The sequence below is a fragment of the Cydia pomonella genome, chromosome 9, assembly GCF_033807575.1.
Source record: "Cydia pomonella isolate Wapato2018A chromosome 9, ilCydPomo1, whole genome shotgun sequence".
Lineage (NCBI taxonomy): Eukaryota > Metazoa > Arthropoda > Insecta > Lepidoptera > Tortricidae > Cydia > Cydia pomonella.
In genome coordinates this window covers 14,241,522-14,262,328 of record NC_084711.1, presented here as the reverse complement: position 1 = coordinate 14,262,328, position 20,807 = coordinate 14,241,522, and the positions used below count along the sequence as shown (strand labels likewise).

The window sequence follows — 20,807 nt, the reverse complement described above, 5'->3', positions numbered from 1 at the left end:
ATATATTTTGATTCGACTCAACTCAACACGCGTCGCGTTTTAATAATGTGTTTCGGGCTTAATACTTTTGACTAATAAAATAAAATAATACTATATAGAACAATGAAGTCACACATGGTCACCTCTCATTGCCTCCCATACAAATTTTGAATTTGGCGCTTCGTCGTTGTGACAAATTGTTTTGCCATACTATTTATTTTGTCAAATAAAGGGGTATTTTAAATTAATACACTGGTAAATATAGAGATATTTATCACATGTGGCAACCCTGTTTAGAGCGGTTGATTGACTCGGCTTGATAGCTTGCCGCCTGCGCGATTTCCTGGAGATTTTCGCGCCTCATCTATTTTATGTTTTACATTGCATGTGACATTTCAATATGGGTGCATATTTATCAGAACCGGTTACTGAAAAAGTTTCCAGCGATGAATCAAACAGTAAACTTGAGTGCGGGGCAAGCTCCATGCAGGGATGGCGTGTCAATCAGGAGGTACGGTATTATATGTAATTGTATCATTGATTCTTGTTACTGTCTATCCACGCAACTAATAATGTTTCATTTATTGAAAATTCGGTTTCATACAAAGCCTTGCACGCAATTTAATTTTTTAGTCTGTCATTTATTTTACTAGCATCTATTGTACCTACCTTTTCATAGTTATAACCTATTACAAGTCAACGGATAGATGTCAAAGATTGTTTTGTGCTGTATTTCCCGTGGAAATATATCGCGTACAGAATCAAGTTTCTTTTATATTCACAGACTTTTCATTGTGTTATCTTTGTTCGTAGGATGCACACAATACAGTGTTAGATTTTGATGAACATACATCTCTGTTCGCTGTATACGATGGCCACGGGGGCGCAGAAGTGGCAACTTATTGCTCCAAGAATCTCCCGGACTATATTAAAAATACTGAGGCATACAAAAATGGGGACATGATAAAGGCACTGGAAGATGCATTCTTGGGATTTGATGCCAACATTGCTACCAAAGAGGTTATGGCTGTGTTGAAGGAATTAGCAGGTATGTGATTCTTATACTATGTTTGGTTAGTTAGGAGTTTAAAGAATTATTATAAAATATATTCTATGGGACATAAGGCCATTTTTGGTACTTATGGTTTGTTATATAAAACTAAAATTGACCTTTGTGGTATTTGTGAAGACAAGCAAAGAAGAATGGAGAACCACAATGAACTTGAAACACTGCACTACACAGTATATAAATTAGTCATATTGAACTAGTAATTTCTTGCAACAGGTAACATATTGTTGGTATAATTATGAATTATCAGTTGTATGCAATAAGAAAACATACTTATTTGGGACCTTTAGATACACATTTTAAAAATACAAATCTTTATCAAAAATTAATTAAGCTTGCTTTTGCCTTACCCTCAAAGTGAAAATGACAATAATAGGCTTTCTTACTTTCTGTGAGTGTGTGAAATCTCAGTTATACATTTTTTCCTGGATTAATCCAACTAGATTGATTTCTAGTCTTGGTTTACACCTAAACTGATCTGTATCACTAGTATCATATCAAAATAGTTCAGTACAACCATGCTAATCAAACACTAATGCAGGCTACTTAGAAAAGTGGATAAGCAAATCAATAGAAAATTACACTTAAGGCCAGGCCACACTGGTTGCGTGTGCGTAGACGTGCACGTGCACATACGCGTCCCGTTGCGTTGTAAACTAAGAATTCTCATAAGATATGACACACAGCTTGCGTGACGTGCGCGTGCGCGTGACCTGCACGCATTGCAGCTCCGGTAAGACAAACCGGCTGCGTACACGCGTGCACGCAGCGGAACGGCAACGTCGCTTCGTTGCGTGCAGTGATGACGTTGTGTTTAACGGCGTTCCCTATGAGAGGGCGAACTGAGTAGGTTCGAACACGCACAGCTCGGTGCTGCATAGGTGCTGTGCGTGTACACGCGCAGCTTTCTTGTATTTATTTACAACACGGGCAGTGAGCGTGCTGGTTTTTAATATGGATCCCGTGAAAAGTAATTGAACTACTATGAAGTATTGAATGTATTTACAACATAAAGCACAAACACTACAAAAAAATACGTTTTTATTATAAAAAGGTACTGTGGGAACAAATCGATTTATGTACTATTGGAATACAAGCTAAGTCTATTTATTATGAACTATTGTGCAATGAATAATATTATGTACCTACTCTCAATGATCTCGATTGAAATGAGACTTTTTTTTCTTAGCAGCATTAAATAGGTGACCTTGCATTAGTACGAGCAAAGTCATTAATGCACTGCCTTCCAAGTTTTGGCTCCTTGCTTGTATATTTACAGGCAAGTTTTGACTCGAAGTCAGTTCATTTGATATCATTCGCATCATGTAGCCGTGTATAATTTTGTCAAAATTGTTCAAGCAGCATGCAGCTTTTGTAAGGTACCCATCTTAATAACATGAAAATAGTGTCGCAGGAATATTTTGTGTTAAAGTAAGAGGAGTGCTTCCTCTTCGTCTGATATAATGCTGTCGAACATTGGTAGTCGTTTAGAAACTAGGAAATAATACGCAAATTTATGGCGGCGGATGTGCACGCAGCATGCACGCACGACAGAGCTGCAGCGTGCGCCTGCGTGGCGTGTGCGTAACCCGGTGTGACAGGGGTGCTGTGCACGTCTACGCTTACGTCGACGCACACGTGCTGCGCACGCAAGCGGTGTGGCTCGGCCTTTATAATTGGAATAAATTATTTGCTATTTAATCAATCTTCATTTAATAAGCAAGAATGTAATTTTTGTAATTTTTTTTTTTTTATAGTTTTTGAGTTATATAGAAGAATTTACCAAAAAATACCAATTAACCTAATGAATGAACATTATTTAAACCTTTTTAACAGCATTAAAAAATTATTATTACTTAAAAAATGTTTCCAGCTCTGTTTAGTAGATAAAGCGAAATCTTTCATATATTTTTTAACCATCCATATTGATTTCAAATAGATATTAGAATGTAATAAAATTAATGTTATTCACAAATAATAAGACAGGAACATGTTAAATAATTAATAAGAAAAACACCAATCTTTAAAACTAGAGACAACATGCTAATTTCGAAGAAAAAGGGTCTGGCTCGGCAAATAATGCCTTAAATAATAAAAATTTGTTGTTACATTATGTTCATATGTGTATACAACACATAGAATCAGTAGAAATCTAATAAATGAACAAGCCAAATTTTTATATTCTACTATATTTTTTTATACATAGTCATGAATGACATGAATAATCTACTAAATGGATTATAGAAATTTGATTTGTTATACTGGCTGAAAGAATCAGAATCGTTTTCTATTAAGAATTGTGATTCTTAATACCATTACATTTACATTTAAATTTAGAAAGAAATGAAATCTTGGTGACACCAGTAAATGAGTGATGTGTTCATTTACTGGTAGTTTGAGAACATTAAATATGTTACTCACTACACACATTATGTACACTGTTCTTACTTGGGATCTAATATTACGTGTTATATGTTTCCATACAAAACCAGAAACACGTATACTTCAAACGTCAGTCATATTCAAACTCGTCGAAAATAAATTTATCAAAACTGGCATTACATAGGAAACGGAGTTGTAAATAAGAAAAAAAAATACGGCAAATGGCTATATTTCTTTTTTTAGACAGAAAACGTGGTTTTGTTCCTTCACTGGAGGGTTTACCCTTTACACATACATTTTGTATGCATGTGTATGGACTGTCTCAAAACAGACATCCAAAATTTGTATGCAATACTGCAAATACTTTTTATTCTTTGTTTAAGTCAATAGTCCTCGTATTTCTTGAGTTGGAACACCTAAAACTTTGTTACTTTTTGTAAAAAAAGTTACAATTAATAATACACCTTTAAAATAATATTACACCTTTCTGTAAACCCCCACATACCTATATTAGAGAAGCCACTTGTAGCGTAAGCATAGAAATAGTAAACTTGTGCATGGTAACCCCCAATTGTAGCACTTGCTTATCAAAGTGCTGGTTTGTTAATTCAATTATTGAACAGATTTCACTGTATATGATATTTTTGTGGTAACATGGTGGTATCATAAGAAAAGCCGAAAAATACTGTCAGGGAATACAATAAACGTAAATCATATAATAGCCTCAATGATTTTTAGGTGAAATCAATCCACCAGGACCCAGTGATAATGAGGAATCCGAAGACGAAAATGTTAGCAACTTATACCAAGAAGCACATCTTCCTCTCCAGGTAATAAATACACGGAATTTATGATCTATTTAGTTGTATGAATAATCTTTAACAATAAAGGAGCCAACTTCACTACACAGTTTAAATTGACATGTATCCAGGTTGATTATTTACCAGTAATAATTTACAGGGTGAAAAGCTGTTGCATATGACCTTGACATTTTATATGGGAGAGGCAATTTTTTTTTCGCAATATCAGGGTTGGTCCCATAGTAAAAGTCGCTCAGTATGACCAATATCTTTAGCCTGTACATTATGGCAGGTGACTAAATAAACATCCTGTATCCCCGCCATCAGATCCTGGCTGGTTATCAATGGCACCAACTAAAAAGCATACCTTTTTAGGGTTCCGTACCCAAAGGGTCAAACGGGACCCTATTACTGAGACTTCGCTGTCCGTCCGTCCGTCCGTCCATCTGTCATCAGGCTGTATCTCATGAGTCATGAACCGTGATAGTTAGTTAGTTAAAATTTCTACAGATTATGTGTTTCTGTTGCCACTATAACAACAAATATTAAAAACAGAATAAAATAAATATTTAAGGGGAGCTCCCATACAACAAACATATTTTTTGCCGTTTTTTATAAATAATGGTACGGAACCCTTCGTGCGCGAGTCCGACTCGCACTTGGCCGGTTTTTAATTAATAAAAAGTTTTCGAAGATGATCAAATAGTCTCAGAGTAAGAGTGAACATAAAAAAAAGATTCCGATGCATTGAGAACATCTACCTTTTATTTGGATATTGTTAACCCTTTAAACGCCTCTTCTGTAGTATGCGGGGCGCGTCATCGTAAACCTTGTAGGAATGCACAAAGGTTGCTATTGGTAGCCGCACGCGTCAGTTGATGTCTGGCGGTCAAAGGGTTAAAATTGTCACAAATATGTAGAAAAAGCTTACAGTACCAGCCAATAATATATCACCTCCTTGTTTTTACGATAGAACTTTTTTATATATTTGTGATTTCCACCTCACTACTTTAGGTAGTCTAGTAGTGTACACCTTTGTGCGAGAAATGAGAAAAATTGTTCTCAGGTAATGGTTTTTTCGTAGAGATTTTTTTTAATACGTGTTTTTAGTAATATGCTGAGTCTTCTATTGTAATTCACAGTATTTCATTGCAGTACTCATCATATATTTCTATAAAATGACTAGTAAAATATGCAATCTACAAATTAACCTATATTGTTCACTCTATACATGCTTATACAAAAAACACAAAGCTGATATATTTTTGACCGGTGCTGTGTGGCTCACGAGTTGTAGTCTGGCGACGTAAGGCTAAGGAGCGAAAACCTTATTATCAGGGGTCGTACAAAAAGTGCGGATGACGTCAAACCACTTATAGGATGATTTCAAATAGCATTTTTGATTTTCATAAACAATTATCACTTATCATTTATCAACCTCTTTATTAAACGATATCGCCACTTGAAATGAGTAAGTACGTTTTTGACTGACACATTGTCAATCAGATGAACAATAAATTGACTTCGTTATTGTTTAGCTATTGTATCTTCACGATTATACTTAGCTAAAATTTATATTTACTAATGTATAAGAAAACGCTCTAAAATGTCATCTTTACTCGAATATTGTGGCAATTTTCCGTTTTTGGAGGTACGTAACAAACACGTATACTGCTCTTGCTGTAATCAAGATATACCAACGAAGGTAAGCAATATTAAAAGACATTTGGAGACAACCAAACATGTCGGAAACGTAGAAAAAAAAGGGCAAAGTGAATTTAATATGAACCTTACAAATTTTATGATAGCAGCAAACATAACATCAAATTATCTTTTTTTATTTTTACTAATCTTACCTACTGTTCCCACTTTTGACTATTAAACCTATTTATCTGAGGATCCCACAGACTTGTTCTAGTTAGTGCTTCTGGGCATTTTCCGCAACTCGACAACCATTCTATCCTGTGCCTATTTTGCGTGAAGGTATGGTATGACGATATGGTAACAGACTTGTTCTAACTAATTTCAAATAATTATACCTTATGGTAACAAGTTTCGTGAAATTTATTTTATTCACTACATCACCCTACCACCTGTATTATTAATTCCATGGATTTATTTACGATTATTTTGTTACTTCATTAATACTACTTTGTTACTACATGTCACACGGAAGTTTAAATACAAACTCAAACATCATCCTTGCTCTCAGAACAATATCTTGTGCACCCTGGTTTATCCGTAATAAAGAAATACATGACTACCTACATATACCAACCATCAAAGAGGAAGTAAATAGCTTCTCAAAGAAATATAAGGAAAGGCTCACAAATCATGAGAACGAACTTGCCAGAGACCTATTAAACAACAACAGTAACATCACAAGACTCAAAAGGTGGCAGATCTTGGAACTAGACCAGAGAGAATAATCCACCCCCTGTTTTCACATAATAAAGGAATGGTGGTTAATGGACCACCACCTGGAAAAAGACATTTTTTTTAGATACATAGATACAATCTGATTATGGCTAAGAAAGCCGATGGCAGATAAGAGTAAAAACAAAAAAAAAAAAAAAAAGAATTTTTACGTCATCCGCACTTTTTGTCCGACCCCTGCTTATTATACATGTATTGGTATTCCACAGGAAGTGCTAGCTAAATACGAGAACAAGCTGAGCTCCCTGCACCGCGCCCGGCTCGGCGACACCGCCACGCCGCTCTCCCCGTGTCTACGGGCTAAGAAGAACCCCGACGAGGCTGGAGGATCAGGTAACCTATTGTTATTTCAATCTAAAGGCCTGGCCCAACCGGGCGGGAGTTGAGAACTATAGTAGCACGGAGGATATCGAGAATATCGCGGCGGAGTGCGGGAAGGGTAGCATGGCCTTGTGCCGGTTTGCTCAGGACTTAACAGTTGTTCTAATGTCTTACAAAGTTTACGAATTCGCACGTCACAGTGTGAACAATAGTTCATATTCATGATTAATGCAGTTTTATATTACAAATTATGACAACATTTTGCTATAAAGGATTTCATAAAATTAAAACTCAGGATGCATTGTTTAGTGAGGCTGAAAGGAAATCGTGTTGGATAAGTTCTTCATTGAAAGTGACCAAGATTGCCTAGTGTTTTAACAAATGTGTCTTAATAAAAATCTAAGGATCTTTATTATTCATAAAAATATTACAATTCACTTACATGAGTAAACATACTTATACTAAGAATTAATTATATTGACGAGTACATTTCTTTGCTTTTTTTTATTTATTTTTTTTTATTTTTTATTTTTTATTTTTTTTTTTTTATTAGGTTCTTGCAAAAATAGACACAAACATATTTACATGGGTAGGCAGACTTTTTTTTATATATTTTGCCCACAGCAACTTACATTAATTTTTATAAGTTTTTTTTACTTACCCTGTTATATATCGAGGGCTTCATGCTAAAGGGGCGTATAAGCAAGAACCCTACTTTTCAGGAGACACAAAAAACTGAATAACTTTTGTTACAATGTACCGATTGTTCTACAATTTTGCATAGAGTATTTAAATTACTGTCTGTTTCATGTGTCATGCCTAGTTTCGTTCTATGTATTCTAAAAAGCAGTAATTATGTAGTTACGCCTCTTTACCACGACAGTAATTTCCGACATATAGGTTGAAATTTTTTGAAAAATACTTGAGATTTATGGTCGTATAATTCATTTTTTTTTTCTATTCGATAATTTAATCATGAAAGGTGGAAATACTGTTAATAATGCGAAATACTTTAATTTTACAGTAATTTAGTCATCATTGTGTAGTTTCTTCTATTTTTTCTGATTTTTATACGCCCGTCTGGGCTGACGAATCTATCGTGTAAGTATCCTTTATTTGTGGCCGTATAATAGGGCGCCAAATTATACTTTGACTAAATATTCATAAATTCATCTAGATTTTACCATTAAAATGATTCCTGATGGTTTAGATAGTGTCACAACTGTCCACGAGATTAAGCAATGTCGACTCGAGCTGGTTACCGATTGGGTAAGTAAATATTTTGAATTGCCACTTTGAGCATTTCAGTGTTTCAATAGCCTCCGTGGTCTAATGGCTAGAGCGGTTGTCTCTCGATTCGGAGGTTCCGGGTTCGAATCCCGGTGGGGACACTGTCAAGCAAAAGTCGCTTTGTGACTTTGTGAGACTATTCCCGGTTTGGCTAGGACATTGCAGGCTGAATCACCTGATTGTCCGAAAAGTAAGATGATTCTGTGCTTCGGAAGGCACGGTGTAAAGTCGTTGGTCCCGGCTGCTATCTATCCGGTGGTGCTCGTCATGAGAGCCATGTCAGAGGCCTTTGGCGACTCAATAACTCTAACACCAGGGTTTTTAAGGTACATCAATCTTACAACCCACACGATAAGAAGAAGTGTTTCAAAAGACAATCACGCCGCTTATTCTGATTTTTGCCTATAATAGCAGTCGTTTAGCACTTCGCACTAGCAAAAGCAGTTAAGAAACAATCAAACGATTAAATTTAGAGTGCATTAACTAAAACAAAAGGTTAAAGTTAAAACGTATCAAAACTTGTATTCAGACAATAAACATTACTCCTTCTTTAATGGTACCACTGGTAACAAAATTATAACTATCTTAAACAATAAAATATTAATCAAAACTTCTAAACAAATAAATACGACATCATTTATCGTCATTTCATAAAAAGAAACAATATTAAATCTTCTGTACTAATAAACCTAAAAGTAGTTTAGCTAACAACTTAACTCATTTACGTCTCCATCAAATTATAACAGAGGAATGTTACACTTAAGAATTACTACCACCCCGACGGAGGACGAGTGGCTACAGACATATGAGGTAATCAGCCCGCAGCGCACGCAGTGGACCTTAAACAGCTTTGACTCCTTCAAATCTCCAGGAATGGATGGGATCTTCCCTGCGCTTCTTAAATGGGGCGGGAAGCATCTCACTCTGAAGCTGACCATCGTTCTGCGCGCCTGTCTGGCTCACCGGTACGTGCCGAAGCAATGGAGGGAGGTCAAGGTTATCTTCATACGGAAACCAGGTAAAAACGACTACTCGGACCCCAAATCCTTCAGGCCCATCAGCCTGACCTCTTTCATGTTGAAAACATTAGAGAGGTTGTGTGAGAGGTACCTTAGAGAGAGGGTGCAAATTCGGGCACATGAATTTTGCATCCAAACCAATATGCCTACAGCCCTGGCAAATCTACAGAATCGGCACTTCACGCAGTAGTAAGTAAAATTGAGGTGGCGGTCAAAAACAGATCCATGTGCTTAGGAACCTTCATAGATATAGAAAGGGCTTTCGACAGGACCAGGTTCAGTAGCATTACAGCAGCACTGGTAAGACATGGCGCGAATGCAGTTATGACAGAATGGATAAACAACATGTTGAGCCAACGAACCATCAAACTCGGGACGGGCGAAACACAGCAGGCATTAATGGCAAAAGGATGCCCCCAAGGAGGAGTCGTATCGCCACTACTATGGAACCTTGTGGTGAATGACCTGATCACCACACTAAACAATAATCACTATTACACAATCGGCTATGCTGACGACATAGTGATACTGACGAGCGGCAATCATGCAGGTACGGTATGCGATGTTACCCGCTCTGCACTAGCCATCGTGGAACGCTGGTGTTTTAACAACGAACTCTCAGACAATCCCAACAAAGTGAGCTGGTTATGTTCACCAACAAACACTTCCGCCTGTTCGACACTGAACTCCAACTATCTGCGGAAGTAAAGTATTTAGGGGTAATACTTGACAGCAAATTAAAATTAGAGCAATCACCACAGTCGTAATCTGGCAATGTCGTAGGATAGTGGGTAGAACCTGGGGGCTAACCCCAAAGATAACTCTATGGCTTTACCAGGCAGCCATGCGACCAATAATAAGCTACAGTGCGATAGTTTGGTGGCCACGCACCACACTATCCGTAGTTGAAGCTGAACTACAACGAATCCAGAGGTTGGCCTGTATGGCGACCACGGGCTGCATGAGGACAATACCAACCGCGGCCCTGGAAGCCTTACTGAGCCTGCCGCCGCTGCACCTCTTTATACAACAGGGAGCGCTAGCTACGGCGGTACGTCTCAAAAAATCTAATCTCTGGAGACCACCTAGGGTACCACACACCGAGATCCTCTACGAGGCGATAGGTAAGGAACCGCTAATAGAAGCGGTGACTGACAGGATACCCAGACAATTCGTCTTCGACAAGAAATTAAGATACAGTTACACGAAGAACCTCGTGAAGGACTCAACCCATGAGAGCTGAGAATCTTCACGGATGGATCAAAGACAAGGTCAGGCACTGGCGCTGGAGTATTCTCAGAGGACCTAAACATACATATCTCAACACCACTAGGACTTGACTAGGTGCCCACAACACAGTCTTCCAGGCAGAATTGGCATCATAATGGCAGCACACGCAATCACCTCAAGGAAAGTATTGGACTACTCCATCCGCATACTCTCTGATAGTTGGTCAGTACTACAAGCTCTGCAAAGTTATACTTTGACCTCAGGGCTAATCTACAAATGCCACAAAGCTCTGTCAGAGGTAAGCACCACCACCGGCTTAACTCTGCAGTGGATCAAGGGACACAGCAACTCGCGAGAGAACGATGCGGCCGACATATTGGCGAGAGGATGTTCGGAACTGAGGGTGGCAGGACCGGAGCCAATTATACCTCTGCCTTATGCCTGGCTCCGGAACATGCTGCGACACAACACCAAGGTAAAACACCAACCGTACTGGTCTAACCTAGGCACGTGCAGGCAGGCGAAGGAAGCCCTCCCGACAATCGACCCCGGTTTGTCGAGGAGGCTGAGACAGCTGAAGAGGCCACAGGTCCGGCTTTTGACTGGGGCCATAACCGGCCACGCCCCACTAAACAAACACCTACTAACACTACGTGTTACAGATAGCCCCCTCTGCAGAGAGTACTTGGAGGCAGAGGAGACAGCCGCCCACGTCATTCTTGAATGCCCAGGGCAGAGCCATCAGCATCAGAGCGCTCCACTTTATTGTTATTATTCGCACGAGATGCACACCATACTGTAACGCACTAGACACTGACTGAGAGACAGGAGGCCCTAGTGCGCTTACCCGCTTGACAGAAAGGGATAGCAATATGCGGCAATCAAGGACGCTGTCTCCGCACCCCTTTGGCCCGGCATTATTTGAAGGCCAACGTAATTTTTGTACGGTCGTATGTTCATACGCCTCTTTGCCGCGACGCACTTTGAGGATAGTTGGTAAAAGTTTATGGTCGTAAGTATATACGCCTATATAGCGTGACACTATTTGGTGGTTCGCACTGTCACATGAGAGAAGTATGTACGTACGCCTTTATACTCCGATGAATATCGGGGACTGAATGAAAATATCACTTATACGCCTTCAGTACGGCTTTTTGGAACGACATAAAATTATGACTGTCTGTTATACGCCAAATGATTTTTTAATTATTTACTTAACTAATTGTTATGATAAAATTATGAAAAAAATTGTGCTTACGTATTGTTACAAGACGAATACGATGCCGTTAAAAACGAAAAATGGCATTTTTGCGTATACGCCCCTTTGGCCTGAAGCCCTCGATATGTATGTGTGGGTCTGATGATGTCTGTAGATGTCGACTGCGAATATAATAATCATTTTGGTACCAAAACTGATATATGAAGTGAGCAATCTAATACTTCTTATTTCTCTATGGTGATGGATGAAACAACGCAACCTAATTGTGTTTGGGTTTTTTAGAATTGTTTTGATGAGTATTAGTTGTCTGTTTGCAATACTGCTGCCGACTGGGATGCGATATTATTGCCGGTGGCGACGATGGCATGTCAAAAATCCTGGCAGCGATATCAGTTTTGACATTTGCAACAGTAAGGCAGTATCAATACTGTTGCCGCCTGCATTTATGCCGCAAATGTCAAAAATCCTGGCAGCGACGATTTTGATATTTTCAACAGTGAGGCAGCAATATCGCGCTGCAATACTGCTGCCGACTGCGATATTACTGCCAAATGCATTACTTCCGCAAATATCAAAAATCTGGGCAGTAACATCGATTTTGATTTTGCGGCAGTAATGCAGTCGGCAGTATTGTCGTACAGTCAGCATCAATAGTAGCGGATGAAACAACGCGCCAAAAGTATCAGATATTCCGGATAACTTTTCCAAATATAGATAATTCTCTAAGAATCACCTTCAAAAGTATATCTTTTAAAGTCTAAATTGTCTACATGGGGAACCATCAACTTTTGTTAAGCTGTTACAGAATGGTACATACTTTTCAAACCTTGTTTGATCCGCTACTTTTCATGCTGACTGTACTGCAATACTGCTGCAGTCGAATACATTATTACTTCAGGAAATTTCAAAATCAGTTTAACTAGTATACTTTAAACATAATAATAGGTGACGGTACTCGCTTCGGACGGTGCCAAACCTAGTGGTAGCCACGCCTTTCGAAAGAGCTCGGTTCAATTAGCAAACGTTTAGGCACATTCGGTATACCTAAACAGGGGTTTTGTTATACAGTGAACCTTCTGTACGTAGTACTACTATTTACTCTGTGGTAAGAAAAGTGCAGTCAGCGATAAAAGCTTGTACCAAAAATGTAATTCTTGCCAAAATCTTATTGCTCATAGTGAAGTCTATTGTAGCTAGAATTCAAATTCCGCATACGAATTTTATGATACCGCGTTTATTACCCGATAAAGTAATAAATTCGTTATAACGCGCTCTGGCCGTAACCTTGAACTGTGATGACAACCTACGTAGAGTCACAAACGAGAGCTAAGACAGAAACCAACAGATTACAACTAAGTCTATCACTGACGCATGTGACTTCACGTAACAGCCAGCACATGCACGTGTTCCTTCCTTCTATGAAACAATAGATTATATTTAAAGGATAGGTACCTATTATTTGAGATTGGCTTTATTTTGGAAAAGAAGTTAATTATAAATTTCAAATGTCTAATAACTTTGTGTTTATCTGTGGTATCGTAGTTCTAAAATGAATGATGATGATTTAGTTGTGGTTTTACTCAAATCAGAACTGTCTGTAGAGATAAGTCTTCTCTTAGATGGTTTACAACTCGCCAGATGGCGTTATACTGTCGCGGTTTTTTTTTTAGATTTTACACAGTAGATTTTAGTGACATTTCCGGTTACATGGTAGAGGCAACCGCAGTTTTCGTCTGTATTTCTATTTCATGCCTTTTCTAACCTAAAATCCTGATTGGTTTCCAACCTAGAGTTCTGAGCGGTAAAACTGGCCCCGCAAAGTGTAAAATATAAATAAATAATTTTTATTCAGGTCTCGGAGCATCGAGCTCTAGCGCCTCCGCCTCTGGCGCATGCACTGCTGCAGAGGAAGGCCCATCATGCTCCAACCCTGAAGAAGCCAAACCAGACGAAGACACCGGGGGAGTGTCCTCGACGAACTCGAATGACCAAGATAAAGATGTCAATGGAGAGGTGAGTCATATTGATCATTTGAATTCAGGTCTCGGGGCGTCGAGTTCTAGTGCCTGCTTGAGCCAAAGCTCAAGTAGTGCTGCTGCACAAGACTCGTTATGCTGATGAGGACACTGGAAGGATGTCCCCAATATACTCTAATGAACAAGATAAAAATGTCAGTGGATATTCTATATACTGATAAAAGTGATGAAGATGCTGTCTCTATTGAATCAGCATAGATAGGTATCATAATATGATAAACCAATGAACTCTGCCACTGCTATTATAGTATAGCAACATTTTTTATTACAGATTGTCAAGTGTTTTTGAAACAAGTTTCGGTGCTATTAAGATTAACAATTAAAAGTAAAGAATTTTAGTATTTGTTGGTTTTATTTTTTTTATCATAGTTTTTTTTGTGTAATTTGACATTTAGAGACAGTATACATCTCTAATAAAGTATTTATTATTTCATCGATTCCATATTTGCCGGCGGCACCTATCATCGTATCCATGCCGCTGTTTTAAATGTACAATAATGTAGAATTGTAAATGATCTCTGAGCTTCCTAGAATTATTACTCTTTCTCTCCATAGGTTTCAACAAGCGACTCAGCAAAAGAGACCATGGAAGTAGACAAATCCACAGCTCCCGACAGCTCTGCCGACAACTGCACACAGCCCAACCAGAGCGAGGACGCCAAGCCCAGCAACGGCGCTGATGTTTGCAACGGAGAGGTCCCGGATTCCAAGCAGGGGGATGGAGAAGAGAGTAATATTACATCTTCGAATGGATCCACGTCGCCGCAAAAGGGGAAGAATAAAGGTAAGCAGAGACATCTTTCGCCGAGATGTTATCAATGTTTACCAGATGGTCGACAACTGTTTTGGCATACTCCTGTAACTTCTGACCAGAAAACGAAGGTGATATCTCTGCTATAGAATAGAATTTTGAATGTCTTCTAGTACAATGTACAGTCGCCATCAGATATATCAGAGCTGCCAAGGTGTTTAAGATATCTACTTCTATTGTCAAGACACTATAGTACGTGTTCAGATATTTTTGAGCATAACATTTATGACTGGGTACTCAACTACTCCTCATTAATTCTATCCTCAGTGTCTTGGATTGCCCAGACAAAAATATTTTGTATGTTTAGCTCATAAATGAAAATGAATGTTGTTTATTTCTTCCAGCCAAATTGTCACCCGTTTCAAGCACAGACAAAGTCCCCGAGAGGCCTAAGAAGGCCAAGCTGCGCCGCGCCGCCGCCGCCGTCTACGAAAGCCTAATGCGGCAGGCCGCGGAGGAAGACGACGAGGAAAGCGACTCCAATGACGAAACCTTCGAGGGCGGGGAGGTCAACTCTTCTGATGAGGAGAATGTCAATGGTGTTGAGGAATCTTCTAATGAAGGTCAGTTTTTACAAGCCCTATTGCAATGTTGATTCTCGTCTACGAAGGAGGGCCTAACCCTCAGCACACGGCGCGTAAGCGTATAACGTGTAAGCGTATCGTAATACGCGCGTAGAACGAGAAACTACGACCATGTACAATTTCAAACATGTCCGCACACGAAGCGTCGTCGTAGCGTAGCGTATGAGATTTCTGTCGACATTACTACAGGTGTAGCGTAATACACGCGTAAAAAGCAAAACTTCTGACATAATAAAACAATAAAAAAAAACTCTCTGACGCCAACGACTACATGATTTCAACTAATGAAATTTCACATATAAAACGATTACGCTTACGCGACGCTTGGTGCCCAGAACTCTACGCGTCTCAAACTCGTAATGTTTTTACGATACGCTTACGCTCCGTGTCATGAGGGCCTTATGTGATAAGCCGGGTCCACACAGAGCGAGCATACAGGCGAGGCAATTTCCTCACGCACAAACCGGCCAGTGTAGACGGTTTGTGCGTGAGGTAATTGCCTCGCACGTACGTGCTCGCTCGCTCGCTCTGTGTGGACCCGCCTATAGGCTGACATAGCAGCATAGTAAAGATGACAAATGACAACATCTAAATGCCTAACCCCATTATTCATGAACGTCTACTAAAGTTGACAAGCCGCTAATAATCGTTTGTCCCTCTCCATCATACCAATATGTCGGAAAGGGACAAACGATTATTAGCGGCTTGTCAACTTTAGTAGACGTTTATGAATAAGGGGGTAAATCTTTTGTATTCCAAAACACTTGCGAAATCTTGAAACCTGAATATCTCTGACAGTTTTAGTAATTTGATGTGTCCTTTTTTTGTGAATACTGTTGGCAGTAGTACAGTCTGCACTACTTATCTTATAGGGACCGTGCGCGTTGGAGGGTCTGCCATCTTGTGACCGGAATCGGAACCATAAACATGTACATTTACACGTCACGTGTTTTCTTGTGCATAGTAGGTTCTGCCATCTTGTGGGCTACATCGGAATACTAAACATCACATTTACGCCTCGCGCCAAAAATCTGACGGCTTCTGTGCTGCCTCCTACAGTTCATGCACGCTCCCTATAGTGAAAGCCAAAGTAGTTAAATAAACGTGTTTCAATATATTTGGCCTACTATGTATATCACGCTGACTAACTTTTCCCATCCTTAACCTAACCTATCAACAAATCTAGCCAACAGTTTATCCACATAAATATTAACGTGCTGTTTTTTACGTACAGGCGAAGAGGAGGAAGAGGACGAGGAGGATTACGACGCAGAATCCAGTGACGAAGATGTGGAGGAGGATCTCTCCATGACGGAGGAGCCCGGCAACGACAGCGGCTGCACTGCTGTGGTGGCGTTACTCAAAGGTATGACCGGTTTCTGAAACATATTTAACTGCAATAACACACAAAAATAGATATGTAATTTAATCTTAACCTTTTGACCGCTATAGACGCCAACTGACGCGCGTGGCTACAGATCAATATCAACCTTCGTACATATAAATTGTACATACAGATGTCAATCACAATCGAGTCCTACGTTAGCCAGAGTTGATCATCATTGATTTTTTCATTGTGATTGACATGTATATATACAATTTATAGATTGTAATGTGGTACGTTCCACAATAAAGAAGGAAAAAATAAGTCCACGATGACGCACTGCACACGATAGCATTCAAAGAGTTAAATACGTGCCATGCCACTTATACAGAAAACCAAAGAACTTGGTTTGTTAACAGTATCTTTGCAACAAGCAAAAACTAACCATATTTACGCATGCTGAGTGCAAAAATCACGAGTGCGAGGAGCCTGGTGCCTGATAATAATTAGGGCGTTGTCGACCTAATGACAATAGTCAAGATTTATTGGAATCTCGTGCGATTCTGCTATTTGTTCTCTTTTTTGACGGCATGAATTCATGGAATCTGATATCAAGTACATACATGGCTGACTTCCTTGCAGGTAATGAGCTGTACGTCGCGAACGCTGGAGACTCCCGCTGCATCATCTGCAGAGAAGGCAAAGCCATCGACATGTCCATAGATCACAAACCCGAAGACGCTCCCGAACTGGAGCGAATCACAAAAGCGGGCGGCAAAGTCTCCAACGACGGTCGCATCAATGGCGGCCTCAACCTCTCCAGGGCCATCGGCGACCACTCTTACAAGCAGAACAAGGATTTAGACGCCAAAGAGCAAATGATCACGGCCCTACCAGACGTCAAAACGTTAACCATCGACCCCGCCAAGGATCAATTTATGGTTCTGGCTTGCGACGGAATATGGAACTTCATGTCTAGTCAAGATGTATGCGATTTCATTCTGCCGAGGTTGGCGGAAGGGAGGGAGCGGTTATCTCAAATTTGTGAAGAGGTGCGTGGTTTTAGCTTTGTTACTTTGCTTAATATTGATGTCGAATCTTGTAAGGCGGTACGTAGTACCCCCCCTTGACTACACATTTGTGAATTCTAGCTAAATAGTAATCTTTGCAACCGACTAAATAATAAGTTTATCTTTTAGATGTTCGACCACTGCCTGGCGCCGGGCACGATGGGCGACGGCACGGGCTGCGACAACATGACGGCCGTCATCGTGCGCTTCAAGGAGGCGCCGCCGGCCGAGGGCCGCAAGCGCGCCGCCGACGCCGAGCCGCAGCCCGACTGCAAGCGCCAGAAGACCGACGACAGCGAGCAAGTCACGTCCAGTGTCTAACACAGTGTTCGGCCCACACATAGTATTGTGATATTGTTTCATTGAGACTGTAAAGTGAAGGAATGCCTTTTGAAAGGCCTGTTGCTATTTAATTTCTTATGTTTAGATGATATTAGTCTTCTTGTAGACTTCAATTTAATCAAGCTTTAGTTTGGGATTATTGAGTGGTTAGTTTCCCAAAATTCTATTCCAATATGGTTTTCCCAAATCATCCTTCCGCCAAAAACTTATCTGATGAGCCATGTTTTTCATGGCATGGTTACAAATAACCTGTTCTCGTGAGATCCTTACCCCGAAATATTTGTTATTCATATTGTCCATTATCCGAATCACCCATGCTCTAAATATCCTAATGCTAAAAAACCCTATAGCACAAACTTCCTCAGCTGTCACATTCCGGGTTCTAATCGAGGCCAGACGACCACTAAAATGATATAGTCCCTTATAAAATCGTTTAACGAGGGTGGCAGGAACGGGTTTCTTATTAAAATTATATTTTGAGAAAGACTGTCTGGGAAACGAATTAGGAAAAGGATAAAAAAAATCATAATATCAGGATTGAACGTTTTGGGAACAGGAAAATTATATGTCTGAAAAGTTTTATCTGGGAATTGATAATTGTGGGAAATGGGTATGAAACGTTAATGACGGAAACGGACGTTTTGGGATCGATTATATTGGGAAACTGATGACTCGACCCAAAAAGGTAATTTCGGTTTCATGCTCCCTCTAAATGTAGAGCTCATCCGGTGCTTGTTATGGGATTAAAGTAAGCAAAAAGTGTCAATTTTCCTTTTCTTGAGTAATACATATTTAGTTTTCTTAAATGAGAGGGAGTGAATTCAGATCTTAATCCGCATCTTTTTGACATTTACAAGTAGCTTGTAAGCAGCTAATGTAAGTTAAAATAGTGATTCAATCTACGATTTAATATTTGTATTCATTTTTGGATGAATATTTATTACGTACATACTTTTTTCACAAGGATTATTTGGTTGCTAGAAGAGGCAAGTTTTTAATGTTATAGACAATGGTAATTTAAATAGATTGACATGATCGGGGACTTTCCTTATAATGTATTCATTAAAAATGTAACTGACCATGCTGATCAGGAGTATGTAAAGTATTGTTAGAAGAAACAAAATTATGTTCATGGTTTGGTGTTTGGATAGTAAATTGTGGATTGGAATGAAATGTTGATTGAAATCAATCGTAATCTAATTCAATTGCCTTTGTTAATTGCTTTATATAATAAGTAGTATATTTTTGTAATCACAGGTGTTTATAAACAACATTTAGGCACTATGTAAGGTTAGTTGGTGTACGATTTATTCCATACGATGTATAATTAAAATGTTCTGCCTTAATTCATTTCAGTAGCCTGGTGTTTGGCTTGACTGACTTAATTACTTTTCGATAATCATGGGTTAATATTCAATCAAATACATCGTACCATGAAAGACTGTTTAATTAACTTATGAAGCAGGATTAAATACTTATGTTCAATAGCTCCATTTATACTACATTAATATCATTTCACGTGTGTTTCGAAGAAAATACATTTTTACAGACTGTTAGCTAGTTTTTCTTGCTAAATATAAGGTGCTTACATTTTTACTATCGTAGTTGCGTTAAGTATTCGATAGTTTCCATTTGTGTCGCCTCGAGAATCTGAAGCGCGTCGTATTCACTGTCCAATTGCTCGAGAATTATCGTTTTTTTTCATTTATCTGAGCCTGCAACCATATTACACAATATATTCAATCTTCAATGATGCTTTTTTTTTTCTTCATATTCAATGAAGAAGAAAAAAAAAACATCTGTCAGCGTTCTGTGACACTCCATAGCAATTGCAAGAAACAAATATTCTCTAATAGAGGATATTACACAAAAGTGCATAGAGGATTCCTCTAGCACATACTGAAGGCTAACCGCGATACACGAAAAACGCAGTAAAAAACCACCACCTTGATGCATTATAGTGAAAACTTCTCAAAAACTGTTTAAGGCATAGTATGTATGAGTTACTCTATGGTTTAGAATATGTGCTAGTGCTGCTTTCTGGCGGGGGAACATTGCAGTAATACTACCTATTAGGATTAAACTTGCCTGTAATTTGGCTTGTTCAGTTTCCCTTTCTTTGGCGATTGATTGCAGAAGATTCATTGACCCAATCGCAGCCATTTTCTGCTTCTCCACATTCTCGCCAAGTTCCGTGAGCATGGCCAACAGAGAATTGATGATCTTACCAAAATCTTGTATTTCTAAAAAAAAAATCTGATTTGAATGATCATCATCAGTACCCCTAGTGTAACTTTGATCGACATCATAACGTGACGAACGCGTTTGCGTTAAGTCTCATTTTGCATAGGATTTTGAGTTTCCAAAACGTCCCGCTTGGCGCGCTCCTTCGAAATCCAATACAAAATGAGACTAAACGCAAACGCGTACGTCACGTTTGGAAATCGAATTTATTTACACTTGGGGTACAGACATTACCATGAAGAGAATCGGCTAGCTAGAATTCTACGATGGTACTTACTAGTCTCATAATCTTTGCAAGTATCTCTCACATCCTCCGTCTCTTTTAGCACGGCAGGTTCTAATACCCTAATTTTGTTTATATCATCGTAATAGAGATGAGCTTTTTGTAGTTCTTCGGCCATGTTAGCTAGTCTGAGTGTATATTATTCAGTCTTTTAATTTCAGTTTAGATAAGCACTATAACGTAGTGCTCTTTGGTACAACAAAAATCTTTGTTTTGTTGTCTTGTGAAGGAACGTTGCATAGCAACCGTCGTTGTTATTCCGCTACCATCGGTACAGGCGATAGGTACAGGTGAGGTCAAAACTCGTTTGAAACATGCGCAAAGGCGCAAGTAGACGCCACAAGCATTCAACCATAACTTCTGAACGC

At 39.2% G+C, this 20,807-nt stretch overlaps 2 protein-coding genes across 2 annotated transcripts; one reads left to right on the top strand and one right to left on the bottom strand.

The window, feature by feature from the left end:
* Window positions 1–267: 267 nt before the first annotated feature.
* On the top strand, window positions 268–19,465 carry LOC133521436 (uncharacterized). The gene is made up of 10 exons (XM_061856396.1): window positions 268–490; window positions 793–1,027; window positions 4,169–4,260; window positions 6,876–6,999; window positions 13,598–13,758; window positions 14,337–14,565; window positions 14,937–15,155; window positions 16,411–16,542; window positions 17,143–17,552; window positions 17,700–19,465. Exons 1-10 carry the CDS (start codon window positions 380–382, stop codon window positions 17,889–17,891), a joined length of 1,905 nt encoding a protein of 634 aa, XP_061712380.1. The 5' UTR covers window positions 268–379; the 3' UTR covers window positions 17,892–19,465.
* Window positions 19,342–20,699, bottom strand: LOC133521437 (intraflagellar transport protein 20 homolog). The gene is made up of 3 exons (XM_061856397.1): window positions 20,434–20,699; window positions 20,001–20,155; window positions 19,342–19,627 (listed from the first exon to the last, which is right to left on the bottom strand). Exons 1-3 carry the CDS (start codon window positions 20,555–20,557, stop codon window positions 19,601–19,603), a joined length of 306 nt encoding a protein of 101 aa, XP_061712381.1. The 5' UTR covers window positions 20,558–20,699; the 3' UTR covers window positions 19,342–19,600.
* Between the last annotated feature and the right edge of the window lie 108 nt (window positions 20,700–20,807).